The 25,910-nt window shown below is 43.7% G+C and overlaps 1 protein-coding gene and 1 long non-coding RNA gene across 3 annotated transcripts in view; one reads left to right on the top strand and one right to left on the bottom strand.

Annotated features, from left to right (window-relative positions):
- The window catches only part of PPM1H (protein phosphatase, Mg2+/Mn2+ dependent 1H), a 238,714-nt gene extending 215,063 nt beyond the window's left edge, over positions 1 to 23,651 (top strand). Inside the window, exon 10 of the mRNA XM_084877593.1 lies at positions 17,081 to 23,651. Within this exon, the coding sequence (XP_084733719.1) occupies positions 17,081 to 17,228 (148 nt within the window). The 3' untranslated portion in view covers positions 17,229 to 23,651. The remainder of the gene's footprint in view (positions 1 to 17,080) is intronic.
- The window catches only part of LOC311619359, a 76,378-nt gene that overhangs the window by 15,471 nt on the left and 34,997 nt on the right, over positions 1 to 25,910 (bottom strand). The gene's annotated exons all lie outside the window — the stretch shown is intronic.

The raw sequence follows: 25,910 nt of genomic DNA on the forward strand, positions 1-25,910 counted from the left end.
TACTGGGCTAGTTCTGCCCATATTATCAACATAAACATGTAGAAAAAGATTCTTGTACCTTAAGGTTCTAAGGAGCCGAAGGAGTGGAACTACATGATTGTGGATTGTATTTTCCCATGTGCAGGCTGTCAGTAAGCAGCTGTCCTAATTTAAAAGTTTAGGCCTGTGGTCCTTATTTCAATATTTTATTTAGAAAGTGAAAACAGCACAATAAACCCAGGAGAAGTAATGAAAGGAAAAATTATATATAACAAAATAGAGAACAAATATATTATACAATGAAAATAAATGACAAAGCCAAAATTTGAAATAGCTAATATATTAGGGAAATACAAATCAGAACCACAATGGAATACCACCTCACACTCATTCAGATAGCTATTTTAAAAACACACGGACACAAAATAAGTGTTGGTGAGGATGTGGAAAAATTGGAACCCTTTCGCATTGCTGCTGAGAATGTAAAATAGTACAGCTGTGAGAAATTATATGGCACTTCCTTAAAAAATTAAACATAATTACCATATGACCCAGCAATTCTACCTCTGGATATATACCCAAATGAAGTGAAAGAGAAACTCAAAGAGATATTTGTACACCCATGTTCATAGTAACATTATCCACAGAAGCAAAAAGGTAAAAGCAGCCGAAACCAGTTTGGCTCAGTGGATAGAGCATCGGCCTGCGGACCAAAGGGTCCCGGGTTCGATTCCAGTCAAGGGCATGTACCTTGGTTGCGGGCACATCCCCAGTAGGGGGTGTGCAAGAGGCAGCTGATCGATGATTCTCTCTCATCGATGTTTCTAACTCTCTATCCCTCTCTCTCTTCCTCTCTGTAAAAATTCAATAAAATATATATTTTTTTAAAAAGGTAAAAGCAGCCTAAGTATCCATAGACAGATGAATGAATAAAAATATATAGTATATGCATGCATTGGACTATTAACCTTAAAAAGAAAATAAATTTTCACACCTACTATACAAATGATGAACCTTGAAGACATGGTAAGTCACAGAAGGACAACTATTGTATAATTCCATTTATATAAGGTGCCTCGAGTAGTCAAATTCATAAAGACAGAAAGTGAAATGGTGGTTGACAGGGGTTGGGGGTGGAGTTAGAGATGGGGAGTTGTTTAAAGGACATAGTTTCCATTTGGGAAGATGAAAAATTTCTGGAGATGGATGAGGTGATGGCTACACAACAATGTGAATGCACTTAATGCCACGAAACTGTACACTAAAAGATGGTTAAAGTGCTAAATGTTATGTTTTGTATATTTTACCACCTCCCCCCCCCCCCAAAAAAAAAAAAAAAAAAAAAAACACAAAGAAGCAAATTTTTAAAAATAGATAAAATTTCCCCATAAGGCTAACCAAGAATAAAGTGGTGGGGGCACTGACAAATAAACAATATTAGGAATAAAAAAATAATAATAATCCAGATGCAGTAGCAATCTATATATATATATAAAAGCGCAATATGCAAATTGACCACCAGCAGAATCACCGGTTGGCTATGACATGCACTGACCACCAGGGGGCAGATGCTCAATGCAGGAACTGCACCCAGCCTGCAGGCCCTGATCACCTGATCAGGGTCTGCTAGGCAACCTCTCAGTCCCTCCCCCCAGCGGCAAGCTCCGATTGCCCGACAGGGAGCCAGGAACCAGGAGAGGGTGGCTATGGGGGTGAGTGGTGATGGACGTGGGAAATGGGGCTAGCTGCTGGGAAAGATCAGCCCTGATTGCAGGTCAGGCCTAGGGAACTATCCATGAATGAATTTCGTGCTCTGGGCCTCTAGTTAAATATAAGAGGATATTATGAATATACTAGAGACCGGGACATGAAAATTGATGCACTGTAGGGGTTCCCTCAGCCTGGCTTGCCCCCTCTCACAGCCCGGGAACCCTCATAGGTGGGAAGCAACCCAGCGATCAGAAGAAGGCGATGCCCCCATCACACCTCTGATGGTGCCACTGCTGGCAGCGCAAGCCTCTGCCAGTCATGGTTCCCTGAGCCTTGGGTGGCCATAGGTGGTTGGGCAGCTGACAACCAAGGCTTGCCTACACCTCAGGCTGGTCCTGGGCAGCTGGGGAATTGAGAGCGGGTCTGACCCCAGTGCATGCCTGCCATCCCCGACCCCCAGAAGGGCTGAAATGACTGGGGGACTCCAATGGGGCTGAGGGGGCTGAGCACCACCATCTTGTGGCTATGGGCACCGCCATCTTTGTGACGGTATGACGGTCAATTTGCATATTCCCTCTTTATTATATAGGATACCCATTCATTAATGGGAACATTGTAAAAACATTAATTTCCCCTAAATTGATCTAGCATCAGTACAATTTATAACCAAAATTCCAATGGAGTTTTCATGGAACTTCATAAGTTGATTTTAGACATATGTTAAAAAAAAATGCCAAGAATGTTTGTGACATTTCTGTATGAGTTATATACCCTTCTAAATATTAACACAAAATCAGTACAGTTAAGACAGTGTAGAAAAAAATATAAAATTTTATCCTTTTCTCACATCATACACTAAAATCAAGTCCAGGCAAATTAAGACTTACATGTGAAAGGCAAAAATAAATACAACTTTTAGAAAATAGCATATAGGAAACTATCTTGATAATCTCAAAATAGGGAAGGATTTCTTGGGACACAGAAAGCACAAACAATTAAAGACTGATACCCTTGACTAGATTAAATTTACCAAGTTTGGTTCTTCAAAAGACAACATCCTATATAATAAAACCCCAATGTGCAAATCAACTGAACGGCAGAACGACCAGTCACTATGACACTCACTAACCACCAGGGGGCAGACACTCAATGCAGGAGCTGTTCCCTGGTGATCAGTGCGCCCCCACAGGAGGGTGTCACTCAGCCAGAAGCCAGGCTCATGACTGGCGCACAGCAGAGGTGGTGGAAGCCTCTCCCGCCTCCACAGCAGCGCTAAGGAGCAGCTAGCTGAGCGGTAAGGAGCAGCGAGCAAGAGAGAATGAGGAGTCCTAGATTGTGAGAGCCTGGACTGTAAGAGGGATGTTTGACTGCCAGCTCGGGCCTAAGCCGGCAGGTGGACATCCCCCAATGGGTCCCAGACTGCAAGAGAGTGCAGGCCAAGCCACGGGCCCCTCCCTCCCCAGGTCATAAATTTCGTGCACTGGGCCTCTAGTAAAGAGAATAAAATGACAAGCCATGAACTGGGAGAAGATTTTTGCAACTTGTATAATTAAAGAGGGATTAATATCCATAAAATATAATGAATTCTCCTAGATCAAAAAAGAAACATTTTTAAAAATCCAATAGAAAAATGAGCAAGAACCAGTCATCACACAGAAAATTAATAGCCAATAAATACATGGGGGTGGGATCTTAAATTGAATAGTATAAATTAAAAATGTGGAAGGACTGCAGATGGCTTTGCAAATTTATAGAAAGATTCTGAAGACATATTGACATATCTGGTAAAGCAGAGCCTACGCATACCCTGTCCTACACCTAGATCTGTACCCAAGAACAGTGGATCTGAAAGTGGGGTCTTTGGGCCACATGGCATCAGCATCATCTGAAACCTTGTTAGAAATGCAAATTCACAGGCCCCTCCTCAAATCTACTAAATAAAACACCAATGGTAGGACCAGGACGTGTGTTTTTCCAAACCATCCTGGTGATTCTGGTGCTGCTAAAATTTGAGTCGTGTAAAAAGACAGCCACAGAATTGTTTCTGTTATAAAAAATAAATTATTGTACATGTCCAATCATAGGATGGATAAACAAAGAATAAAATACAGCTCACAAAAGGGGAATGACCCAAATTTGTGCTCATTAACAGGGAAAAATCTCAGAAACATAATGTTGAGTTGAACAGGCAAGTCAAAGAAGAATACACATGCTGTGATTCTATTTACATGAAGGAGAAAACTAGCAGTGTATCATTGGGAGCTGTAGACATTAAAACTATAACAAAGAGCAAGAGAATTAACCCAAAATTCAGGGTAACCGTTGCCTTGGGAGGAGAGGTGGCAGAGAGAGTAGGGTATGTGCTTGAGGAGGGGCACCCAGTGAGTCTTTAAGTAGTGCTCGGTTCCTTTAGCTAGATGACTGGTGCCTGCCTGTTCATGCTAAAGTGCATATATGTAATATGCATTCATTTGTGTGTGAACTGTGAGAGGCAGTGAAGTCCGTGGTTAATGGTGTGGAATCCGTAGTCAGACCGCCTGAGCTCAAATCCTGGTTCTGCTCCTTTGATACATGCACACTTGGGGAAGTTTCTGAATCCTCCAGTGCCTGGGGCCCCGCCGCTGTAACACAGGGTGCCCGTAGCACTTCTCACACGTGTACATAAAGTGAAGTGCCTGCTATACAGTGAGCACCAGTGCGTGTTGGTTGTTGTTACTCTGTTTGTGGCTATTTTTGCATGTTTCTTATATTTCACAACAACAACAACAACAATTCTTTCAGGAAGACAGTGAAGCTATCCTGTCTCTCTTCCTCGAATTGTTTGGCATAATCGTTTTGGCTCAGGTGCACAGGAATTGATGGTGCTGCAATTAAAGATTACTATTTAAATTTGAATTTTTTTCTCCTGTTGAGGTTTTAGTTTTAATCTGTGTTTTATATCCTGCTTATTAGCAACATTCTTTTGTTGATTTTCGCTACTGCAATTATCTTTGTAAAGCTCTGTAAACCCAGCTGACAGGTATGAGTGAAAAGGCACCCAACACCTTTTTTTTTTTTTTTTTTCTTTCCAAGCCGGCCTGGTCTTGCTCACCAGCCTGTTTCTCTCCATGGCAACAGATGTGCCTTCCAGGGAGTGGTAACCTATGGGTAGGGTTGTCCCTGGGCAGGTGCATGCCACGTCAGAGCAGGCTCCTGGGTTCGTGAGAAATGCCGCAGCAGGGTTTACAGTGATCGCTGTGGAACAAACGGAGTAAAAAAAAAAAAAAGTTCTTCAGTTTGCCTTTCAGAGCTGATTACAAACCAATGCCTGAGAAAGAGCCCTGTGTCAGACAGATGAAAGAGTTGACAGGAAAAGCTACAAAATGAGCATAGCTTTATTGGTAACATAGATTATCAGGCTGACGGTCAGAAAAATTCTGGTTGGTTTTTGAGGTCTTAAGACAGACCTTCGGGGCAAAGCTGTTCTCTTTGCCAAAAGACTGTGATTCAGATCCATTCATTTGGGAAATATTAAGGGCCTATTTTATGAGCCAACGCCTGCTGGACCCTGGGAAGATTTTGAAGAAAATAGACCTGGTCCCTGCCCTCTTGGAGTTTAAATTCCAGAGAGGGTTACAGAAGCATAAGGAAGTTACAATATGAGTGAGTGAAGAAGAGAGGAACCTAACCTAGAGCAAGGGATGTCCAAACTTCAGCCTGAAGAATAAATACAGATAAGCCAGGGAATGCAGGGGTGAGGTGGAGTTGGAGGGGAGAACATGACCCATTCAAGAACCCAACAGTCAGTGATGGCTGAGGTGTGCCATTATTAACCAGAAGACATCCTGTACCATCTGATGGCGAAAACATGAGACGGGCTTTATGTCCCTACCTGTGTGTGTTCCTTACTAATTTAAGCCATTTTGGAAAATCAGACTTAAGAATTGCATTAAATGATGTTCTCTTTCATGGTGACACGTTTGCACGCATCCGTGTGTAATTTGGAGGGAGGGCGCCACACTCAAGCCCTGGCTCAGCATGTCCACAGAGCGCTCAGACCCAAAAGCCACACAACAGGTGGCCTGCTGGTGCCCTCCCAGCAGGAACTGTTCTGGTCTTGTTATGCACAGTAGAAATATGAATGAAAGTCAGTCATCCTGATAAGTTTTAGCCTAAATCCGTGGTCGGCAAACATCAGCTCGAGAGCCACATCCGGCTCTTTGGACCCTTCGGTGTGGCTCTTCCACAAAATACCACGGCCTGGGCGAGTCTATTTTGAAGAAGTGGTGTTAGAAGTTTAAGTTTAAAAATGTTGGCTCTCAAGAGAAATGTCAATCGTTGTACTGTTGATATTTGGCTCTGTTGACTAATGAGTTTGCCGATCACTGGCCTAAGTCATCACTTTCATGACGAAGAAAGACCCACTATAATGCCAGAGGCTCCAGGAGCCCTTCCTCAGCCAGAAGGATCCAATTCTCCCCAAATGTACCCGGACCACAGGTTTGCCTGTTTAGTCCTGGGAGTCGAGGACTGGAGGCTCCCTGAGCAAATAAGGTCAGCCTATAGTGGGCAGCCTGAGAGGAAAGACCACAGAGCAAGTATGAAGAACAACAACATGTTTCTTCGACTAAGTTTTGCCAGGTTCATCCAGTTTTGTCCAGAAATTTAGGGCAGAAAGGGACAGGGCCTTCGTCCTGCGACAGGCGGGAATTTTGAGTTTGGCTGTTGGATTATTTGTCTTTTGTTTACATTATGTGTAGGGGTTGTTTTTCCCCCTTTGCTTTTTATTTTTATTTTTTCTCTTTCTTTCTAGTCAGTCTCAACAAACGGCCAGCATAGTCTTTCTCTCGTGACATCATTTCCAATAAGAAATTTTAAATAGCATCTCACTCTCCAGAGTGAGTTGTGAGGGAAGAGATGATTAGCATCAAGATGAGTTTGTGAAGTTCTGACCCTTGCACCATCCTCTCGGCAGAGATGAGTAAAAATTAGCTGTGAGAGCTTCTTAGCCCCAGTGTAGTAAGTCCTTTTGCTATTTTGAACTGTCCTGACAAAGGACCTAGAAAATTAAAAGGCGGCTCTGTGGACAAGCCAGCATGTGAGTGTGTGTGGCAGGGGGGTTCTTTCTCTCTTTCCCTTTTATTGGAGTTTGCCCTGCAGTGTAGCAGGACTGGCAGTTCTGAGGATGTGGGGTCGTGAAACGAGCTGTTCAGAGGAAATACACAAACTAACATCCGAGAGGGGGTTGCCAAAGTCATGGAGGGTGGGCTGCACAGCCTGTAGGTCTCTTTAATTCCAGTAAAATTTTCTTTTGAGACCTGAAGGTCCTGAGGCAGCACACCTGGGATTGTCTCTCCCCCTGTGAGGCTGGAGGTTTGGGGGTGAGTCTCCTGGAAACAATATTCAAAATGGGGGCAAGGATGTAAACACTCAGAGAAGATGCTTGATATTTTGTCAGAAAGGAATAAATGATGACTAATACTACAAGGAAAGGTCATGGGCAACGTCCAGAGGAACAAGGGCCAAAGGGCAGGTAACCACACATGAAAATATGGCGTGGATTCACATTCAAAATGCCCAGGTGAAACTCTGCAAGGCTTTGCTGCTCAGTCCTGCACTTCCCAAAAGCTGTCTATGGAAATCTCATCTCTAGCTTGTACCTAACGGCCCTCAGTCTCCCTGCATGATACCCAAGGGGCTTGTTATGGGGTATCCTATCTAATAAAAGGGTAATATACAAATTGGTCACAATGCCCTCACATTAACAACTGAACAGCAGGCTGTGTGGGGCAACCAGGCCAGCATGGGAGGCAGTTGAGGTGACCAGGCTGGCAGGGAGGTTTACAGTGGGGCAGTTGGGGGCAACCTGGCCGAGGTGGGGGGGGAGGGGCAGTTAGGGACAATCAGGCTGGCAGGCAGAGGTAGTTAGGGGTGATCAGGCTGGCAGAGTGGGCAGTTAGGAGCCAGCAATCCCAGATTGTGAGAGGGATGTCCAACTGCCGGTTTCAAGCTGAAACTAGACATCCCCTGAGAGGTCCTGGATTAGAGAGGGTGTAGGCTAGGCTGAGGAGACCCCCTCCCTCTGTGCATGAATTTCATGCACCGGGCCTCTAGTTAAGTCTATAAATACCAATATACTGTAAACTCTGTAGAGCATTTCCCTAAGGAGAGAAGCTTTCTTGATGGTCATGTTTCAAATGCTGTTTTTCACATCCATGCTTTCTGAGGCTCAGAAAACCCTGCGCCTTGCTAAGGAAGAAAGTCATCAGTGGAGAGTTTATAGTAAAACACCTGCCAAATACTGACAGTAAGATACTAATGTAGGTATTAAATGCTAGTTTGTGTTACACTGATAATATGAAATTTATTCTGGCAGAAGACAAAGGGGTTTTTGGTGTGTTTTTTATGAAATCTTTCCATGAGTGAGCTGAACTAGTTTCTACCAGCACCATATGGTTCTCAAAAACTGGGCCTCAAATGCAAAAAGGAAGCCTCCCCTCTCCCAACGGCTACAGGTCTTACAAATGTCATTTGTGTTTGATCTGGAATTTGAAGACTAGATAAAATCTGCATTTTTCTCTCTCGGTGTTTAGCATATTCAGGTCCCTGGGGATTTGGAATCATGACGGCCTCTGAGCAGCACACGCCAGGCCCGCCTTTCCTCGTGCTGTTTGTGTGGCGTTGGAGCAGGGCTGTGTGGCCACGTTGTTGGAGCATCGGGGCATTTGAAAGGGTTTGCCAGGAATGATTGAGAAGGAAATGGCCTATTATGAGCACTCACATTGAAATGTTTGGGATTCCAACTAAAATAAACAGGCACAACTGGGGTGCTGGTGCCAGGGGCAGCAAGGTGGGCAGTGCCTGGCCGGCAGTCTTACCCTTTCCCGTGGAGGAGGGGAGCTCTCTGCAGTCTTTGAGCTTGTACCAGCTGGCACACAAACCCTTGCGGGGGCACAGTGACAGCGTTGCAGACAGCAGCTGTCATGATCCCCGTGTCTCAGTATATTTCCTGGGCGGAGGCCCCGCACCTTGGGCACAAGCGGCTTCTGGGCAGGGCGAGGGACATGTGTGGCTCGGCTCCCAGCCCTGAGCCGGAGACATGCCTCCTCCCTGATGAGTTGTCAGGGTCTGAGCACAACAAAGAGCACTCTCCCAGTCACCTCCCACCCCCACCCATCCAGTCACCACAGATCCCTGCCAATGTTCCAAAGCCTGGGAGAGCTTTTCTGCCTCTTAAATCCAAGAGGCCTGCTCAGAATGCAAAGAGGATTCCTCCTCCCTTTCCCATCACACTCTGTTACTGCAGGGCATCAGCAGATGGAGGCTGCCTTTTATATGCAAATATTTGGGACCCATTAATCCCCCGGTTCCTGCCACTCTTGTGAGACCCTGTCTGTACCATCCAAATGGCAAATACAAGTTCCCACCCAACTAGAACTATTGAGATTTTCAGGCATGGTTGCAGCCTGAGGCCTGAAATGGGCCTATTTTTGACACCCCAGCTGCTGATTCAGATGTGGGCTGGTGGGAAACAAGATTCTACAAGAGGCGGATGACTTAAGGCAAAACTCTTGGGAGAGGAGAGAGACGTTTTATGTATAGTGGGTAAAATGACAGCTCACCTATACTGACCCCTGACCAGGTGCCAGGCACTGTGCTGAGTGTTTTATGAGAAGGACCTCCTTTATTCCTGGCAGGAACCTTTGAGGTCTGCACTACCATTATCCCAGATTTATAAGAAAGAAAAGGGGCCGAAACCGGTTTGGCTCAGTGGATAGAGCGTTGGCCTGCAGACTGAAGGGTCCCGGGTTCGATTACGGTCAAGGGCATGTACCTTGGTTGTGGGCACATCCCCAGTAGGGGGTGTGCAGGAGGCAGCTGATGGATGATTCTTATCGGTGTTTCTAACTCTCTATCCCTCTCTCTTCCTCTCTGTAAAGAATCAATAAAATATATTTTTTTAAGAAAGAAAGAAGAAAGAAAGAAAGAAAGAAAGAAAGAAAGAAAGAAAGAAAGAAAGAAAGAAAGAAAGAAAGAAAGAAAAGGGGGCTCCAAGAGGCTGGGGAACTTTTCCAGAGCCACCCATCTGGGCGGTGGTAAAGCCAGGATTGGACCCTAGGCAACCCACGCCCACCCCTTTGTGTGCTCCACAAAGGAGGAGGTGAAAGAGCCTCAGAAACGGCCAGGACAGCAGAGACAATTGAGGATTTATCAGTCTTCTCCACCCTGCCATTAGAGGCAGTGGTTGTGAAAGGACTTCTGGCCTTCCAGTAATTCTTCAGCCCCTCTTCCCTTTTTGCTTTTCTTCCCTTCCCTGCCGGCCTTTCTCTGCTCCCTCCCTCTCAGAGCCAAGCCCGGTGAAATGTGCCAAGTCAGATCCCGCCCCGGCAGCCATTTCTTTCAGCAGGGCTTTGCTGATCAATATTGAAAGCTTCAGCCAGAGAAGCAGCAACAACAACAACAAAAGTTCTCAAAATACAAAATCATCTCCCAGGGAGACTCTTCATTAGGAGAGAGAGTACTTCAAGTGACTCCCACATTTCCCTAATGCGGTCTAATCAGGATTCTGAACAAGGCTTTCCATAGTGGCACTACTCTCCTCAGCCAGCTTCCAGAATCACCAGGCTCCTCAGCCTGCCTCAGAGTCCTGGCTGCTGGATCCCATCCCACTTCCTGTTCGCTGCCTTCAGCTGTGCTGTATTTTTTTGCTACTCTCCTGTATGTTTTGACTCAGATTTTCTCCAGTGCTCCCTACACCCTTCAGTCTGTGGCACGTGTACACCCTTGTGTTCAGCCTCAGTAGCAAACCCATGGAACCCTCCTATTTTACTACCACATTAAGCATCTTCTTTCACCGTCAGCAAACCAGGCAGCTCTTGCAGATAGAAACTGGAGAACAAAATGGGAGAGAGGAGAAGCAGTTCTCTGCACCAGAAGTTGTTTCTCCCTGTACCAGCCTTGATAGAAAGCAGTCTTGCTAATGGTTTCTTGCGTGGAGCAAGCTGGCCCTGGAATATGGGTGCTGGTGAATGGCCCCCAGCGTGGCTGAGTGCTGGTGCCAGGGAAAAACACCTCCCAAGAGTTGGGTTCCTGGGGTTTTGTTAATCAGTTTATAAGGAAAGCTCCCTGCTAGTGGCCTCAATTTACCTGGAAGCTGTTTCTGACTTCATTTCGATACAGGCCTCTTGTAGCGAGAAGGAACCGTCAGGAAACTGGACCCAGAGTTCAGTTGCACTGTTAGGTTATTGAATGTAGCATCTAGTCTTTCTCTTCAGTTATCTTTGTAGATTGCTCATTAGAAAAGAGAAGGTTTGTGGAAGAGTCTGAGCTCCTGGCAACAGTGCTGGGAGAAGAGGACCTAGGGATTCTCCCTCTACTTCCCACCGGGTTGGGGCTGGCCCTCCTTGAAGCACCTGGGTCCTGAGTGATCACTAGACGCCGGGTGGAAGTGAGTTTTTAAAAGGAGAGAGAAATGGCTGGGTAGACCCACAACCCAGTAAAAGTGTGAAGCGAAACTTCACACCACTCCAGCAGTATGGAGATCCTAAGCCAAGAAATTAACAAAACATGTTCTAGGGCTGGAAGAACCCAGGGTGTCCCCTAGTACGTAAAGGCAAATTTTCAAATTTCTATAGATAGCCCAGGGCACACAGTGTTTACAATGTCTAACCCCCTGCTTAGGAGAAGCTTATACCTTACCTTTAAATTCGCTATGAGAAGGAATAATCTATAATAATAAAAGAGTAATATGCTAATTAGACCAGACAGCTCAACGACCTTCCAGACAACCTTCCAGATGAAGACAAGGCTACAAGGACTGAGGCAAGCTGCCGGGGCTGCAAGGGCCGAGCCCCTTGCACAAATTTCATGCATCGGGCCTCTAGTGAGATATAATGGAGCCATCCCTCCAGCACTCCCCAAAAACCTAATAGAACAGATTGAGAGAAACTTTAAACATGTGCAAGAGAATTGGAAGGTAAGAAGAGGTGGTTGTGGAAAAGAACTAAATATAAATTCACAATGATGAAAAAGAAGTCATTGTAATAAAGAAACTCACTGAATGGATTGAGTAGTAAACTGCTAAAGTAGGAATAGGTGAATTGAAAGATATTACAGGCAGCTAAAAAAGAAAACAGAAAAGAAGCTGGAATCTAGAGGGTAAAAAGAGAAGATCTAATAGAGGTTTATGGAAAAAATATAAAAAACAGAGGGGAGGAAATATTCCAATTCCAGAATTCACACCTGAGATTTTTCCAGAATCAACCATCTTCTCAGTTTGAAGAAGTGTAAAACTAACTTCCAACCAGGATAAATAAAGACAAAGAAATCCTCATTGTTAGCCAAACTATGTCTTGGTGCAGGGGTGGGGAACCTTTATTCTGCCAAGGGCAATTTGGATATTTATAACATCATTTGTGGGCCACAAAATTATCATCTTAAAAATTAGCCTGCTGTATTTGGTCAAACATTTAATTAACTCACCATAATGCCTTGGCAGGGGCAGACCAAATTATTTCTTGAACTTTACACAGCCTGCTGGCTGGACGTTCCCCACAATTCCAGTCTTAGTGGAATTTCATACCATTACCATCAACAACAAAAAACAATTTAAAAGCGACCAATGAGAAAAGACATAAAGAAATTATACAAAACAGACTTCTTCTCAACAAAAGAAGAAGTAAACAGGATATTATTTCCAAACTGCTGATGGGAAATAATGGCCAATCTAATGTTTTATACCCAATAAAGCTATCATCCAATATTAAAGGCAAAAATAAAGAATTTTATGGTCCAAAGATTGGGCGAGTTTATCCCTCACAAACCCCTGAAGTACTTTAACAGAAGAAAATCAAATCCAGAAGGAAGGAATAAACTTCAAAAGGCTAAGAAGTTAGTATGTTTGTTTCTTTATATAAGTTATAAATGATGATAGTGGCTAGTAGTCTTGAAAAACAAGTTGAAAATTAAAATAGTAGGCAGTAACATGGAAGATGGAGGGCATTCTAAAATCCTTTATTTTCAAGAGGGGAAAATAAATATTGATTAACTCATATATGAAAAATTTAAGCATAACTGCTAAAAGAATAAAAAGAATAAACTAACATTTCTAAACCAGTAGAGGGAAGAAACAGATATTAAAGCTATCAATCCGACAGAAACAGGAATGAAGGAAAAGAAAACATAATAAATAGAAAATACAAAATAAATGTGTCTATTAACCTCTCTGTGTTTATGAGTGATGGCAAAACAGATTTACCAGTAACTTACATCTTAATCACTATAAGGTTGTCTTTATTTTATTTAACTATGTACCACTAATAAAATACACTTAAAATAATAGTGTAGAAGTCCTACTCTGCCTTATGGATTTATCATTGAAAATATCAGGGTGAGCCCTAGCCAGTGTGGCTCAGTTGGTTAGAGCATTGTCCAGTGCACCAAAGGGGCACAGGTTTGATTCCCAGTCAGGGCACATACCCAAGTTGCAGGTTCAATCCCTGGTGGGGGTGTGTACTAGAGGCAACCATTTAATATTTTTCTCTCACATTGATCTTCTCTTTCCCTCACTCTCCTTTTGCCTGTCTCTAGAATCAATGAAAAATATATTCTCAGGTGAGGACTTAAAAAAGAAAGAAAAACATAAGGGTGAGAGTTAGCATTGAAAATGACTGTGGTTTCTTGCTTAAGAGACTGAGGATACCATTAATTAAGGATGGTACAGGGGAAAGACCCACCTAGAAGTGAAAAGAAGTTAACATTTATGGACTTCTTCCCAAGTCTTAATTGGGGGCTGCAAAAGAAATTGGGAACAGGCATTGGAGAGAACTTGTGCCATGTGTCATGGAAGTCCAGACACAGGAAGAAAACTTGAGATGTGTGGTAGCATGGCAGCTCCAAGAGGAGAATTCAAAAAGAAAGGATATGAGACTTCAAAGATGAAGAAGATGATCAGAGCATGTGTGGGAGGCAACCAGTCAATGTGTCTCTTTCACATTGATGTTTCTCTCCCGCCCCAGTCTAAAAAAATTCAGTGGAAAAAATATTCTCAGGTGAGGATTTAAAACAATAATAATAAAATAAAGTAAAATACCAAAGCTAATTTTGACCATTTTTACAATACCCAAAAGCACTAGCAATAGCAATATCAGGGTGGCCTATTGCCTTTTACTATGAATGATACTCTATCATGACTTAAACAAAACCAGTTGGACATTTTAACCTTGACCTCTCAGTCATTGTCCCTTGAATACAGGACCTGTTGAGGCCTATAGGACTATTTGCCTCTACACTAGCAGTAGGAGCTATCTTGAGTTCTTTTATTTATTTTTAATCTTTGAGTATCTTTCTTTCACTGTCAGTGATCTTTTCCCATAATTTACCATAATTTTCTATGTCTAATCTGCTCATAAACTGGATTAAGGTGTGCTCAACCCTGACAGATCAATCTACTCGGTAAATTAACTTAGCCAAGTTTCTGAATTTGAAAGGCTAATCACCAGGATGATAAACATCACCCCTATATTTATAGTAGCATTTCTATATGTGGTTAAATCTCAGATGTACAATTTTAATATAAAACCAAGTGTAACCAAGAGTATCTGAGAAACTCTACTGAACACAATATATGAGCTGTAGTATGTAAATTTAGGGACATTTATTTGTCTCTTTAGCCAAAAACCTCTTCGGAGGCCTGTTTATTATTCCAGTTCTTCTGAAGAGAGGGCTACCTAGCCCTCAGGTGGAACAGAGATTTCTGATAATTCTTTCAATACTAATAGAAAAAGGGGTATCTCTCCTCCAGAAGAAAAAGCATTTGTTGTATGTGAACTAAAACAGCCTCTGCTTTGTCACCTTCTGTCTGCTCTCTAGGCTGCATAAGTAAACTTGAGTTTCATAGACTCTACAAGATTGAGATCTTTCCCTACAGACTTTGGTTTTAAACAGTGCAACCACGGGGGCTAGATGCAGATCTCTTTTAACATGAGAATTAATAAATTCATAAAGTGTTTTAACAGAAGAAATGGAGAGTTTCTGGTTTTCTAATTCCTTAACACAATTCTGAAAGCAAGGCAAAGACATTCCGAGGAGGGAAATGCCACTGGTAATACCAGCATGTCTCTTGTTAAAGGTCCAGGGGCTGGCTTCCAGGAGGCCTTCCTTGTAGGATGGCATTTATTATCTTGGTGATTTAAGGAGTCTAGTTTTTAGCTTTTCAGGTTCAGAAACCAGTTTAATCAACATACAAAGAACAGATTCATTATCAGAACTTGGCTCACCTTAACCAAGCTTACAAGATTGATCTGCCAACCAAAATGCCTGTTGACATTTATACGGAAAAATATAACTGACTGATATTCCAAAACTATAAGTGATTAGCTTAGTCTTTCCCTGTAGACAGGCCTGTACAGGAAGGCAGATCATAAACAGATTATTGGTGAACATGAAATCAGAAAAAGGTGAATCATGTTTAAGAGAGTAATCCATCCACAATAAATATGGTCCTACTGGTGAAACTGAATTTCTTTGAAGTCTGCCAGCAGACTCTCTGCCCTCATCAGTATTTCCATTGGCACCTGCCAATGTTTCATCTCAGGTTTTTTGCCTTGAGGTTAACCTATGCCCACACCCACCCAAATCACCTCCCACATTTGTCTTTCGCTATGTGTTAATACTTTCCCTCAGCTTATATCAGTTATTCTTTAAAAAAAAAAAAAATATATATATATATATATATATATATATATATATATATATATATATATGTTTTTATTAACTTCAGAGAAGGAGGGAGGGAAAAGATAGGAGGAGAGAGAAACATCAATGATGAGAGAATCATTGATCGGCTACCTCCCACATGTCCCACACTGGGGATCAAGCCTGCAGCCTGGGCATATGCCCTGAGCGGGAATTGAACTGTGACTTCCCGAGCCATGGCAGCCAGGCCATTTATTCCTTTTTCTGAAGTTTAGAGTTTAAATCTCAGTGAACAATCTTATTTCCAAGTTTTTGGAGCATCCCTCACTGACATTGGTCAAGAGGAGAGTGTAGCATAGATAAGGGTGGGTGCAACAGCTCACGCAGACCAGGATTTACCAGTCATTTACCAATGAAACCTTTCCATTTTTACTATATTTCTATGCTACATGTATATCATCATTAATGTTTTTCTTTAAATCAACTCACTTTTTAAAAAGCAAATTTTACCCCTACTATAAATGGAAAATGACTATTCTTTGTCCTAAAGGAATGTGGTCCTAAAAATAAGCATAACTGAAAAAGAAAAGGCCTTATTTTTCCTGCATACTTTTTTAGCTAGACTCTTGTTTGCCATGAAAACCCTGAGCCTGAGCAAGTCCCTGCACCAAACTGAGACTCTGTCCTTACCATCATTATAAACCTCAAAAGAGGACTGAACAACAGATTAATTTAGGTTATTTAATGCACCTGGTGTCTTGTCCAACTACCATCTAAAAAATCCTATACAGGCAGTCCTCGCTCGTTATTTTGTGGTTACATCACCATCTCCCATTTATCTACAAAAAAAAAAAAAAAAAAAAAAAAAAAAAAAAAAATTCTGTCATTTTGAGGCATGATCCCCAACGATCATATGTGCTTTATGTTTTTTATTATTGATTTACCACAAGTAAAGGTCAGGAATTATCTTTCTTTTAAATTTTTTTTACTGTTTCACTTTATTACTGCTCCATGTGCATTACATAGTGTTTATGGAGGTGGGTTCCAACATATGGCGAAAATCGCGTTATGTCACAGGAATGGATCTCCAATGTAACCTGAGGACCTACTTATAATAAAACCCTAATATGCAAATTGACCGAACAAGGGAATGACTGGTCACTATGACGCACACTGACCACCAGGGGGCAGCCACTCAATGCAGGAGCCACCCCCTGGTGGTCAGTACATTCCCACAGGGGGAGCGCCACTCAGCCAGAAGCCAACTCACAACTGGCAAGCACAGTGGTGGTGGCGTGAGCCTCTCCCACCTCTGCTATAGGCAGGCAGTAAGGAGCCAAGGTCCTAGACTAAGAGAGCCCCAGCCTGCAAGAGGGGTATCTGACTGCCGGCTTAGGTCCAATTCTTGGGGGTATCGGGCCTAAGCCAGCAGGCGACATCCTCCAAGGGATTCTGGACTATAAGAGGGCGCAGGCTGGGCTGAGAAGAACCCCCCGCCCCTACCCCGTGCACAAATTTCGTGCACAAATTTCATGCACCGAGCCCCTAGTAATTTATATTACTCATCCCACATGTGGAAAAAAGTGACCTAGTCTTTTGAGACTTTAAGAGTATCCAAAAACTGTAGCTGTAGTGATACCTCCTTTCTCACCTTGCCTGACCCCAGCTTTTGCCTGGTGCTGCACTAATGGTCTCGCTCTTGCCTCTCCCCGCACAGGTACACACTGGCAGCTCAGGACCTGGTGATGCGTGCCCGAGGTGTCCTGAAGGACAGAGGATGGCGGATATCTAATGACCGACTGGGCTCAGGAGATGACATTTCTGTATATGTCATTCCTTTAATACATGGAAATAAACTGTCATGAAAACGACTCAGGGGATTGGAAGATCAGAAGGAAGAAAGCTGGGATGCCTCTTGGCAGGGCAGGACTGGGAAGTGCCCCAGCAGAGTTCCAGATGGTGCCGCCTCTTCCCAGCCCCGATGGAGAGTTTGCTGTCCAAAGGCCTCCGGCTGTGTTTCAAGAGGATCCATAGGTTTCAGTTACCGCTTTAGTTAACAGGTCTGGATACTCGGCAAAAGCAAAACCTAAAGGCTGCTACTGAGTGTTGTTTCTTTTGGTTCCTTCAATAGGCCTTCTACGTGGCCATTGCCTGCTTGGGGCACATAATCATATTTATTTTATCTGGAATGCGAGGGCAGCCATTTTCAGGTGTAACTGGCAGGAGACTCTTTGTCAAGCTGCCAATTTGTCTACGGGTTGGAACGTTGGGGATCATGCCTCAGAAAGTGTGAGCTCCCACCTTCTCCTAAGCCTGAGACTTATTTCAGGGAATGCTGTCTGTGTGTGTGTCTCTCTCTATTCTTTCATGATGAGGAGGATGGGGTGAGGTAGGGATTTCTTTTTAATTTCTTGACTCTTAATTGTTTCCATAGACCAGGCCTGGGACTTTCCAACTCCTTGCTGAGGAATTTGTGTGTCCAAGTCCAACCCAGGCTGTAGCCGTATCCTGTAACCCACACCACCCAGGCAGACCTCTGGAGCAGTGCCCTGGCTAACACAGAGTGCTGTCTTTGTTGTGTAATCATTTGTTTCTAGGTTGAATTTTTTCTTTTTCACTATATCAGTGTTTTCACGAAAATTTGGGGTATTTCTTTGGGCCAACAGTTCCTCTTTTGTCTTCAAGGGTCTCCCTTCTGTTGTTTGAGGTTTCCGTTGGTTTTTGAATCTGGGTTTTCATTTCTGGAATGATTGTTTCCAGACCCCAACCCATCCTTGCTGCGCCCAAGCACACACGTAAAGCAGTGTTTAATAGAGCTGTGTGGGAAGTCCCTTGATGTCAGTCAGTTCACTACAACTCATTTCAGAACCTTTCCTCCTCTTTGGATCCAGGTTCCATGGGCTGCACTCCAAACAATGAGTAAGTATCACAGTCTGTCGGGAACAGCAGGCCCTCTCCCCACCATCCTTGGACAAGACGCACTCAGACTGAATTTGATTAAACAGAATTTGAATTGGGTTGCCTGGCCATTCACATGCTGTACACCTGCTCCTTTTCCACGGAATCAGGTCCAAGCCACCCAACCACTCAGCCCACTGTTCCCTCTGAGTGTTTCTCACGGAGCATCCACAGAAGCAGTGGACAGATCATGTCTGCCAGCTGCTTCACTGCCTGGAGGAACTGAAAAATAGATGTTTAGCAGTCCCTTCTATCTCTTAGACTGCTGCTCTGCCTGGGTACATCCCACTTACTGAGCCTTCTTCCGGGAGAGCTCCAGTAGTATCACCACCAAGTGGACAGCTTCTTGAAATTAAAACATTCGATGAAGAAAGAGTCATTGGGGTGGTCTCCCAAAATTCTGGAGAGCCAATTCCAGTTCTCATGTTTTTGAAACCCTTCCCTACAGGAGAGGACAGGACCTTTACTCTGGGTGAGTTCATCGCCTGCATACCTGGAGTTACAGGTATTTTTTTAGGAATGGAATGGAGCCTTCCTATTCTATGTCAATCCCACAGTGTGGAAGCAGTGCTCAGCCTGGTGGGTGAAGTTCTGTTGGAATTCATCCATCAGGTGGTTGCCAAAATATTGTCTGAAAAGAACTGGACTACAACCTTGTCAGGCATCCTCTTCATCCTCCTCCGATAACTCTTAACTACCCCAACCACTCTGTGGAGAGAAGTTTATGGTAGACGGTTTGCTTCTTGGGCAGAATATTATGCTATGGAAAAACATGCAGGCATTCTACAGCAGTGTGATCCACTTTCTGTTCCCGTCTTGACTCCTTAACCCACATACAAATTGGAATCTTGAGTTTCTCTTGGAGGATTCCAAGTTATCAGCTTTAGGAAAGCAGTCACCTCTTTCCTGTGTTTCCATTGCCTTTCATTTCTTTTTCCTTTTCTGAGCTTTTATGTACTCCATATCTTGAGTTTTTCCAGTTTTAATTGAGCCACAAGAGTCAGAGTGTCGGTGCAGACATGTAGATATGACAGCCTTCCACTTAATTCATCAATTCGTTTACTGCCAAGGCTTGTTTCAGGAAAAACTCTGGAATCCCCTTATTCAGTGTATCCTACTCTTACACATTTAGTCCTACTGCTTTTAGTTGGGTACCTTTTTTCATAAGCCCTTTGGGTAGAAAGCTCAGTAGTAAGCTGAAGCCAATTCTTTTGGGAGTATGGGAGGGAAATTAAAAATGAGGTGAATAAATCAAATGTGGAAAAAAATATTTGTTATACTTATGGAAAAATCTAGCTGGTACTAATACCGCTCTGTGCATTGGAGCTTACTCGGTTTTAGCTTTATTTTTTACTCAGACCCTCTATCCCAGAGCAGTAACTGTGACTATATAACAGGAAGGCGCCTGGAGCATTCCTGGAAGGGTCTAAAGGCAACACACTCAAAAATCTGCAGAATGTATGTACACGTAGTTCTGAAATCTTCCATATCTGAGTTGTAGCCAAATCTGCTTGTCCTCATAGCCTCAGAGGAAGTCTTATTTTCCTAGTCAAGTCTTTATAGTTGTCTTGAGATGTGTGCGGCCACTTCCTTTAATGAAAGGCTCTTCTAGTTCTAACTCTTGTTGTTGGGCTGGTCCCTGCTCTTTCAAATATTTGACACTCTCTTAAAGAGAGCAAATTTTTACTTCATCCACACTGCAACATCTTCCCAGACAATAGCCAAACTTTGGTATCTGAATACCTGAAATCAGAGCAGTGCCAGCAGTCTGAAGGAAGAGGGGATGTTCTGCAGTAGTTGTGTTTACATAACGGCTGCTCTTGGATAGAGCTGAAAATCTGGCCAACTACTAATAAGACAAAGCCTCCACTCCCGCCTCTTCCCCGCCTTCCCCCTTCTCCAAAGTGGGAATTTCAGTTCTTTTCTACAGTTTTCAGCTTTGGGAAATTTAGGTTAATTTTTTTTTTTTTTAATACTTAGCAATTTACCTCCATGGGATTATGTAAAGTCAGCTATGCTTACTCTCTTCTTACTCTTCTAAGTATTCACTTATTTTTGGGAGACCTACAGCAGTAGATATTGGTAGGCAGGGATGAGTGTCCTGGTACCCAGATCTGACCTAGATCATGGCCATTCAGGTAGGGTTTTCTGATTTACCAAGAGGACTAGGAAGAAAACACTTAAAAAAATCTCCCAAATCTTTAAAACTCTAATTCTCTCTTAATCTCACCTCCTTTCGCATCTGCCCATCAACTTTATTTATTTTTCTTAAATATAGCAAAGGATGCTTATAAAAAGCGTACCAAAGAGGACAAATCTACACGGTTATCAGGAATCAAAATAATGAAATAGCAGACACAACAGGAATTCACACACCAAAACTATACAGTGATATCCTAAAATATTCTTTGTGCTCTAATATGCTATAAGACCATCGTGGTTTACAAGTTATATTTAAAGATTGACGGATTAACTCGATATTGATGAAGATGTTGTACTAGGGCTGTTAATCCGCTATAGCTTTCAGTCTCTCTTGACCATTCAGTCTCTCCTCGCCTTGATCTCCCTGTGTGTAAAGGAAATTCTTCAATTGCTTCCAAGCAGTCTAATGCACCTTCCACTACAAGTCCAAAGAGGGACTCAGACACTGGGCACACTGCCGGACATAAATCAAGAGGCACATATGGTCGACAGCAAACTCCTTCAAGGTCTACAGGAATCCCATTCTCTTAAACACATTGTCTCGAATCCTCCACATGGTCCATGGACTGAGAAGGAAGATATCATCAAGAGGCTTATAGTAGTAGTAGATAGCACCAGGAATAGTACCTGAATGATCATAGTAGTGTCTCGCTGATCTAACTGTTGCAAGGGATAATTGTATCATTAAATTTATAGACACAGCTCCACAAAAATTGGATCTTTCAACCTGATGTATGATTCTAGGATCACCCACAGTGTTTATTACAACTTTAGTTATGTGGCAAATGTCTGTCACTGCTTCTATGCCACTACAATTAAATCAATGCTCTTTAACACAATAAAGACTTTCAGTAAATGTGATAAGTGCCAGAACTGAGAAAGGGGGATTGAGTGTACAGTTGAATGCATTTGGCAACTAAACCCCTTCATGAAGGAAATTGTGCCTCTGATCTCACTCCTCCATTTCTTACCAACCACAAATGGTTTAAGCATTCCAATTAGTGAATCTATGTCTGGGGACAAAGATGATTCTCATTCAATATTATCCAATTTCATTCTCCTCATTAACCTTGTAACTTCTGGATATTGCGACACTAGTCCAACAAGCAACAATTTCGCAATCAAAGCATTTCTAAGTGAAGTTCCAGCTGGTAGCAATTTGTCCAGTACTCCTACCTTTGAAGCTAAGTCAAAAATTTGGTTTCCATCTAATAAAGAGAACATAACATCACATACCCATCTGAGAGCTGGAGATGATGTAGGTATATGGGAAATTGCTTTTATGATGATATTGGCTTGACGAGACTTCTTTGGAGATTACCAGCATACCAAAAGGAGATCATTATCAGGTGCCCTGGTAGAGGTCCAAGGTGGCTCAATGAAAATCTCTTAAGGCGACATGGTGACTGCCCTGAGTCCAACTGAGAGTCAAGTTCCCCGTGACTCTTGATAGAGTGACATGAATATCTCAATCCCAAGTTTGAATCCTGCAGCAACAGCAGGATCACTATACCAGCTAATTGGTTCTAGCTTTGCTTGAGCTGGAAAATGTTCAAGTGGTATACCTTTGTAGATCGGGGATTTAGATAGTGAAAATGAGTCTTCTTTGATTTCTTTCATGCATCCTGGACAATTGATAGTAAGTTTTGTTTGCAAGAGCATCAAAGTGGAGTTGAGAAGATAGTAAGTTTAAGCCATGTAAGAAGGCTGCTTGGAAGGGGATTGTGTATAATCCTTTTGTGACTTAGCAAAGTCAGTCATGTAATTTGTTGTGAAGCCAATATGTGTAGAAATAACATTAAGGCTTCCTATAAGGCCTGCTTTGTCATCAGAAGCAGTGGGGAGCCTGTGTGTTAGTGTTCCTCCCATAATAACTGGAAGTTCTGGTGTGTGAACTCCTTTTTCACTCAATAGTGTAGATAATAGCATTGCTAATTGTTGGCCAACAGCACCCTTAAATAATCCAATCACTGGTAGAATGGAAATCTTCTGCCATTTTCCCTATGTGGTCCTCAGGTAGCCCTGTTATTGCCCCTCTATTAATCTTTACAAATGTTCTTGATCCTATATACAGAGGCCTCTTGCCCCTAATCATCTATAGCCTTGGGAACAACTCTTCCCGCCCATCAACTTTAATTTACAAGGCCACAGTGGTCAGTGGTTTTCTTTCAGTTGGAGGATCTTACCGTTCCTTAAATGACCCAGTGGTTCCACTCTTTTCAGAGTGAATCTATTAAGCTTTTATGAGTTTCTATTTTCAGTAAGTTAGTGCTTCTGGGACACTTGGAGAAAGCAGTGAGATCATTGTCTATGCAAAGAACAAGCAGGCTGACCCAAAAAGTTACCAGATCTAAGAAAAAAAGTAAAAAGCATACAATAGGAACTTGGATTTTTGAGGATTTACAATTGCAGAGGAATTTTGCAGCCTGCACACCATAGCCCATCTTGCTGAGCAAACTGGTTTTGTGTTGGTAACATGTGTACACGGGGATTTTTCAAGACACTACATGAGCAGCTCCATTTGTCTCTTATGTGAGCACCATATCTGAGAGCCAGTCTGAGGAGTCCTGCACTTTCTAATTCATGGCGTTATCTGTAAATAGCTTTAATTTTTCATTTGCATCTTAGATGCAGTTTTGTTCACGCAGAGACCAGGTAGACAGTGACCAAATGAGGTTGTACGTGTTGTTGTGTTCTACTATGATGTACTTGAAGGAGAACCTTGTGTCCTCCACTCTTCTAATCCCCCATGGTATTTTGTGTTTGTTTGAAGCGTCCTGAGGTTACTCCTTCCCTCCTGTTTTGCCTCCATTTTCTTTGTTTCTTCTGGAGACCCAGGGAAGCCCAGTGGAGACCATTTGTAAAAAATGTATCATAAGGTCTGGGTTTCCAGAAACACCTTACGTGCAGTGAATGAGAGGAATATGCCTGAAAATGGTTTCAGAGCCATGAACCTTTATGCTTTGTGATTGTGAAATCTTGACTTTTGTAGTCCAAAAGTGAAAACTGTTTAGTAATGGGGATCTATTTTGTGTGTTTTGAAACTTAGGTGCAATGTTCCTTGGAAAAAGCTAAAAAAAATGTATATGCTCAATTATGTTTTAAAATAAAATATATATATGTATATAGGACACCATTAGTAAAATTTTTTGTGTCACTTCTTTAATCCACTATAAAGTTCCTCATATCAGGTAATAGAATGAGGGGAGAGTGTCATGGCCTAATAGGGCATTATCAACTGTGAACATTCAAAAAGGAATGGATGCCACCACTAACAATCCTCTTAGGAACAGCAGCAGTAAAGGCTACACATTTCGACAATGCCAACAGAAAAATGACCATAGATATTACTCCCAAGAGGTATTCTTTTTTATTTTATTGTGGTATAATTGACATACAATATTAGTTTCAGGTATAAACAATGATTTAACATTTGGATTCATTGTAATATGATCATTATAATAAGTAGTTGATATCTGTCATCATACATCGTTACAGATTTTTTTTTCCTTGTGGTGAGAACTTTTAAATTCTACTCTTAGCAGCATTCAAATATGCAATGCAGTATTATTAACTACTAGGGGCCCAGTGCACAAATTTGTGCATGGGTGGGGTCTGGCTGGCCCAACTCCAATTGGGGCTGATCAGGGCTGGGCCTGTTGGGAACAGGAGATGGCAGGAGGTTGGCCAGCCTGCTGCCCTGATTGTCCTGATCAGGGCCAGGCCAGCTGGGGGGAGCTGCCACAAGCAATTGATCCATGGGCCTCGCCCCCAATTGGGGATGGGGAGAGGGAGATGATTGGGAGTGGGACTGACCATAGGGAGGGGTTGTGGGTGGTGGGCCACACCCCCAAATGGATGGGGGTGCCAATCAGGGGCCAGCGACCTGGCAGAGGACACTGACCCTGATTGGGGAGTTGTGGGGGAAGGGTTGCAGGAGATTGGCTGGCTGGCCAGGGGAGGCTGCAGCCCAATCAGAGTGGTGGGGGCCCATTGGGGACATGGCCGGCTGGGGGGAAGGGCTGCAGGCCTATCGTGGTGGGACCGGATGATGGGGGTGGGGCTGTCAGGGAAGGGGCAGAGAGGAGGCATTTGGCCTTCACCCCGTTTTTTTGTGTTTGTTGTTTTTTGCAGCTTCATGACTTTTATTTGTGGTGCCTGTGCTATGTCTTGAAAATACCTCTCGCCCTACCCCCAACAGTGTCAGGGAACGGGCAGCAAAAAAAAGACATCCCTCCCTATTATACATGGACCCAATACACAGGCCCGCCCGGCCCAGGCCGGTGGGATGCTTGGCACATTCTCGGATCCCTGCTCAGGAGCGGGAGGTGAGTGGTTGAGCACACATGAGAGGGGACCTCCAGATGGCCATTCTGGTCCTGGCTATTGATCCTGGCACTTCCTGGTCCTCGGTTCCTTCCTGGTCCCTCTACCTGGCTCAGCCTCCCTTCTCCATCCTGGCGTCAGATGGCCCTTGGCTCCTGGGGGCTCTGCCTGGAGGTCCCAAGGGGAGGTTATGGCTTTTCAGAGACTCCCCAGCAGCCCTGTCACTTGTGTTCAAACAGGGGAAGGGGTGCGTGTGGCAGAAGCAGCTGTATAAATGCGGATGCAGGGGCAAGTCCTTCAGGGTCACTTGGACAGTTTGCTGATGTTCAGTTTGCTGTGTTCTCGTCCTCAAAGTGCTGGTTGTCAGCCTAGAGGTTGGACAGGTCCTTCAGCTCCTCTTCCAGCTCAGCGGCCTTGTGCTCCAGGGCCCTGTGCTCAAATCTCTCCAGCTCCAGGAGGGCCAGCCTCTCTGCAAAGTGCTCTGCCTCTGCGTGGCACACTCCAGCTCCACCTTCAGCTCCGCCAGCCACAGTGTGGTCTCAGTCAGGGGCTCACAAAGTCTCTCTTCTCAACACGAAGCTCTGTATAGAGCTTCCTGAGCCTCCCTCAGGCTGTTCCAAGTAGGGCTAGGGTTCTGGATTGAGGTCCTGATGTCTCCAGTGGGATGGGCTGGATTCTGGGCTGATGTCTGCTGGTTTTGCCTCCTCCCCCTTCGCAGGCCCTCTCCCCTTTCTCCTTTCCTCTCCTCTCCTCACCAACTCTGTGGTGCACCCTGCTTGTCAGGCACCACTACTCTCTGGGCAGGACCATCAGAATTCTCAACCCCAGGGACTCGGGGCTGCCAGGAAAGGTCCAGGCTCTGTGCAGCCCCACTCTTGATTGAAATGGGAGAGTCCAATCGGGGCAGGCCAGCAGGGGGGAGGGGCCGCAAGGTTGACCACCAGCCCCACCCCCTAATCAGGCCTGTTTGCTGGCCACAGTGAGCATCATAGCAATCAGTCATTGGGTCGTTATGGCCATTACATCACTGGCTTTATATATATACACACACACACACACAC

The sequence above is a fragment of the Pipistrellus hanaki genome (assembly GCF_964339955.1).
Source record: "Pipistrellus hanaki genome assembly, chromosome: 3".
NCBI classification, from domain to species: Eukaryota; Metazoa; Chordata; class Mammalia; order Chiroptera; family Vespertilionidae; genus Pipistrellus; species Pipistrellus hanaki.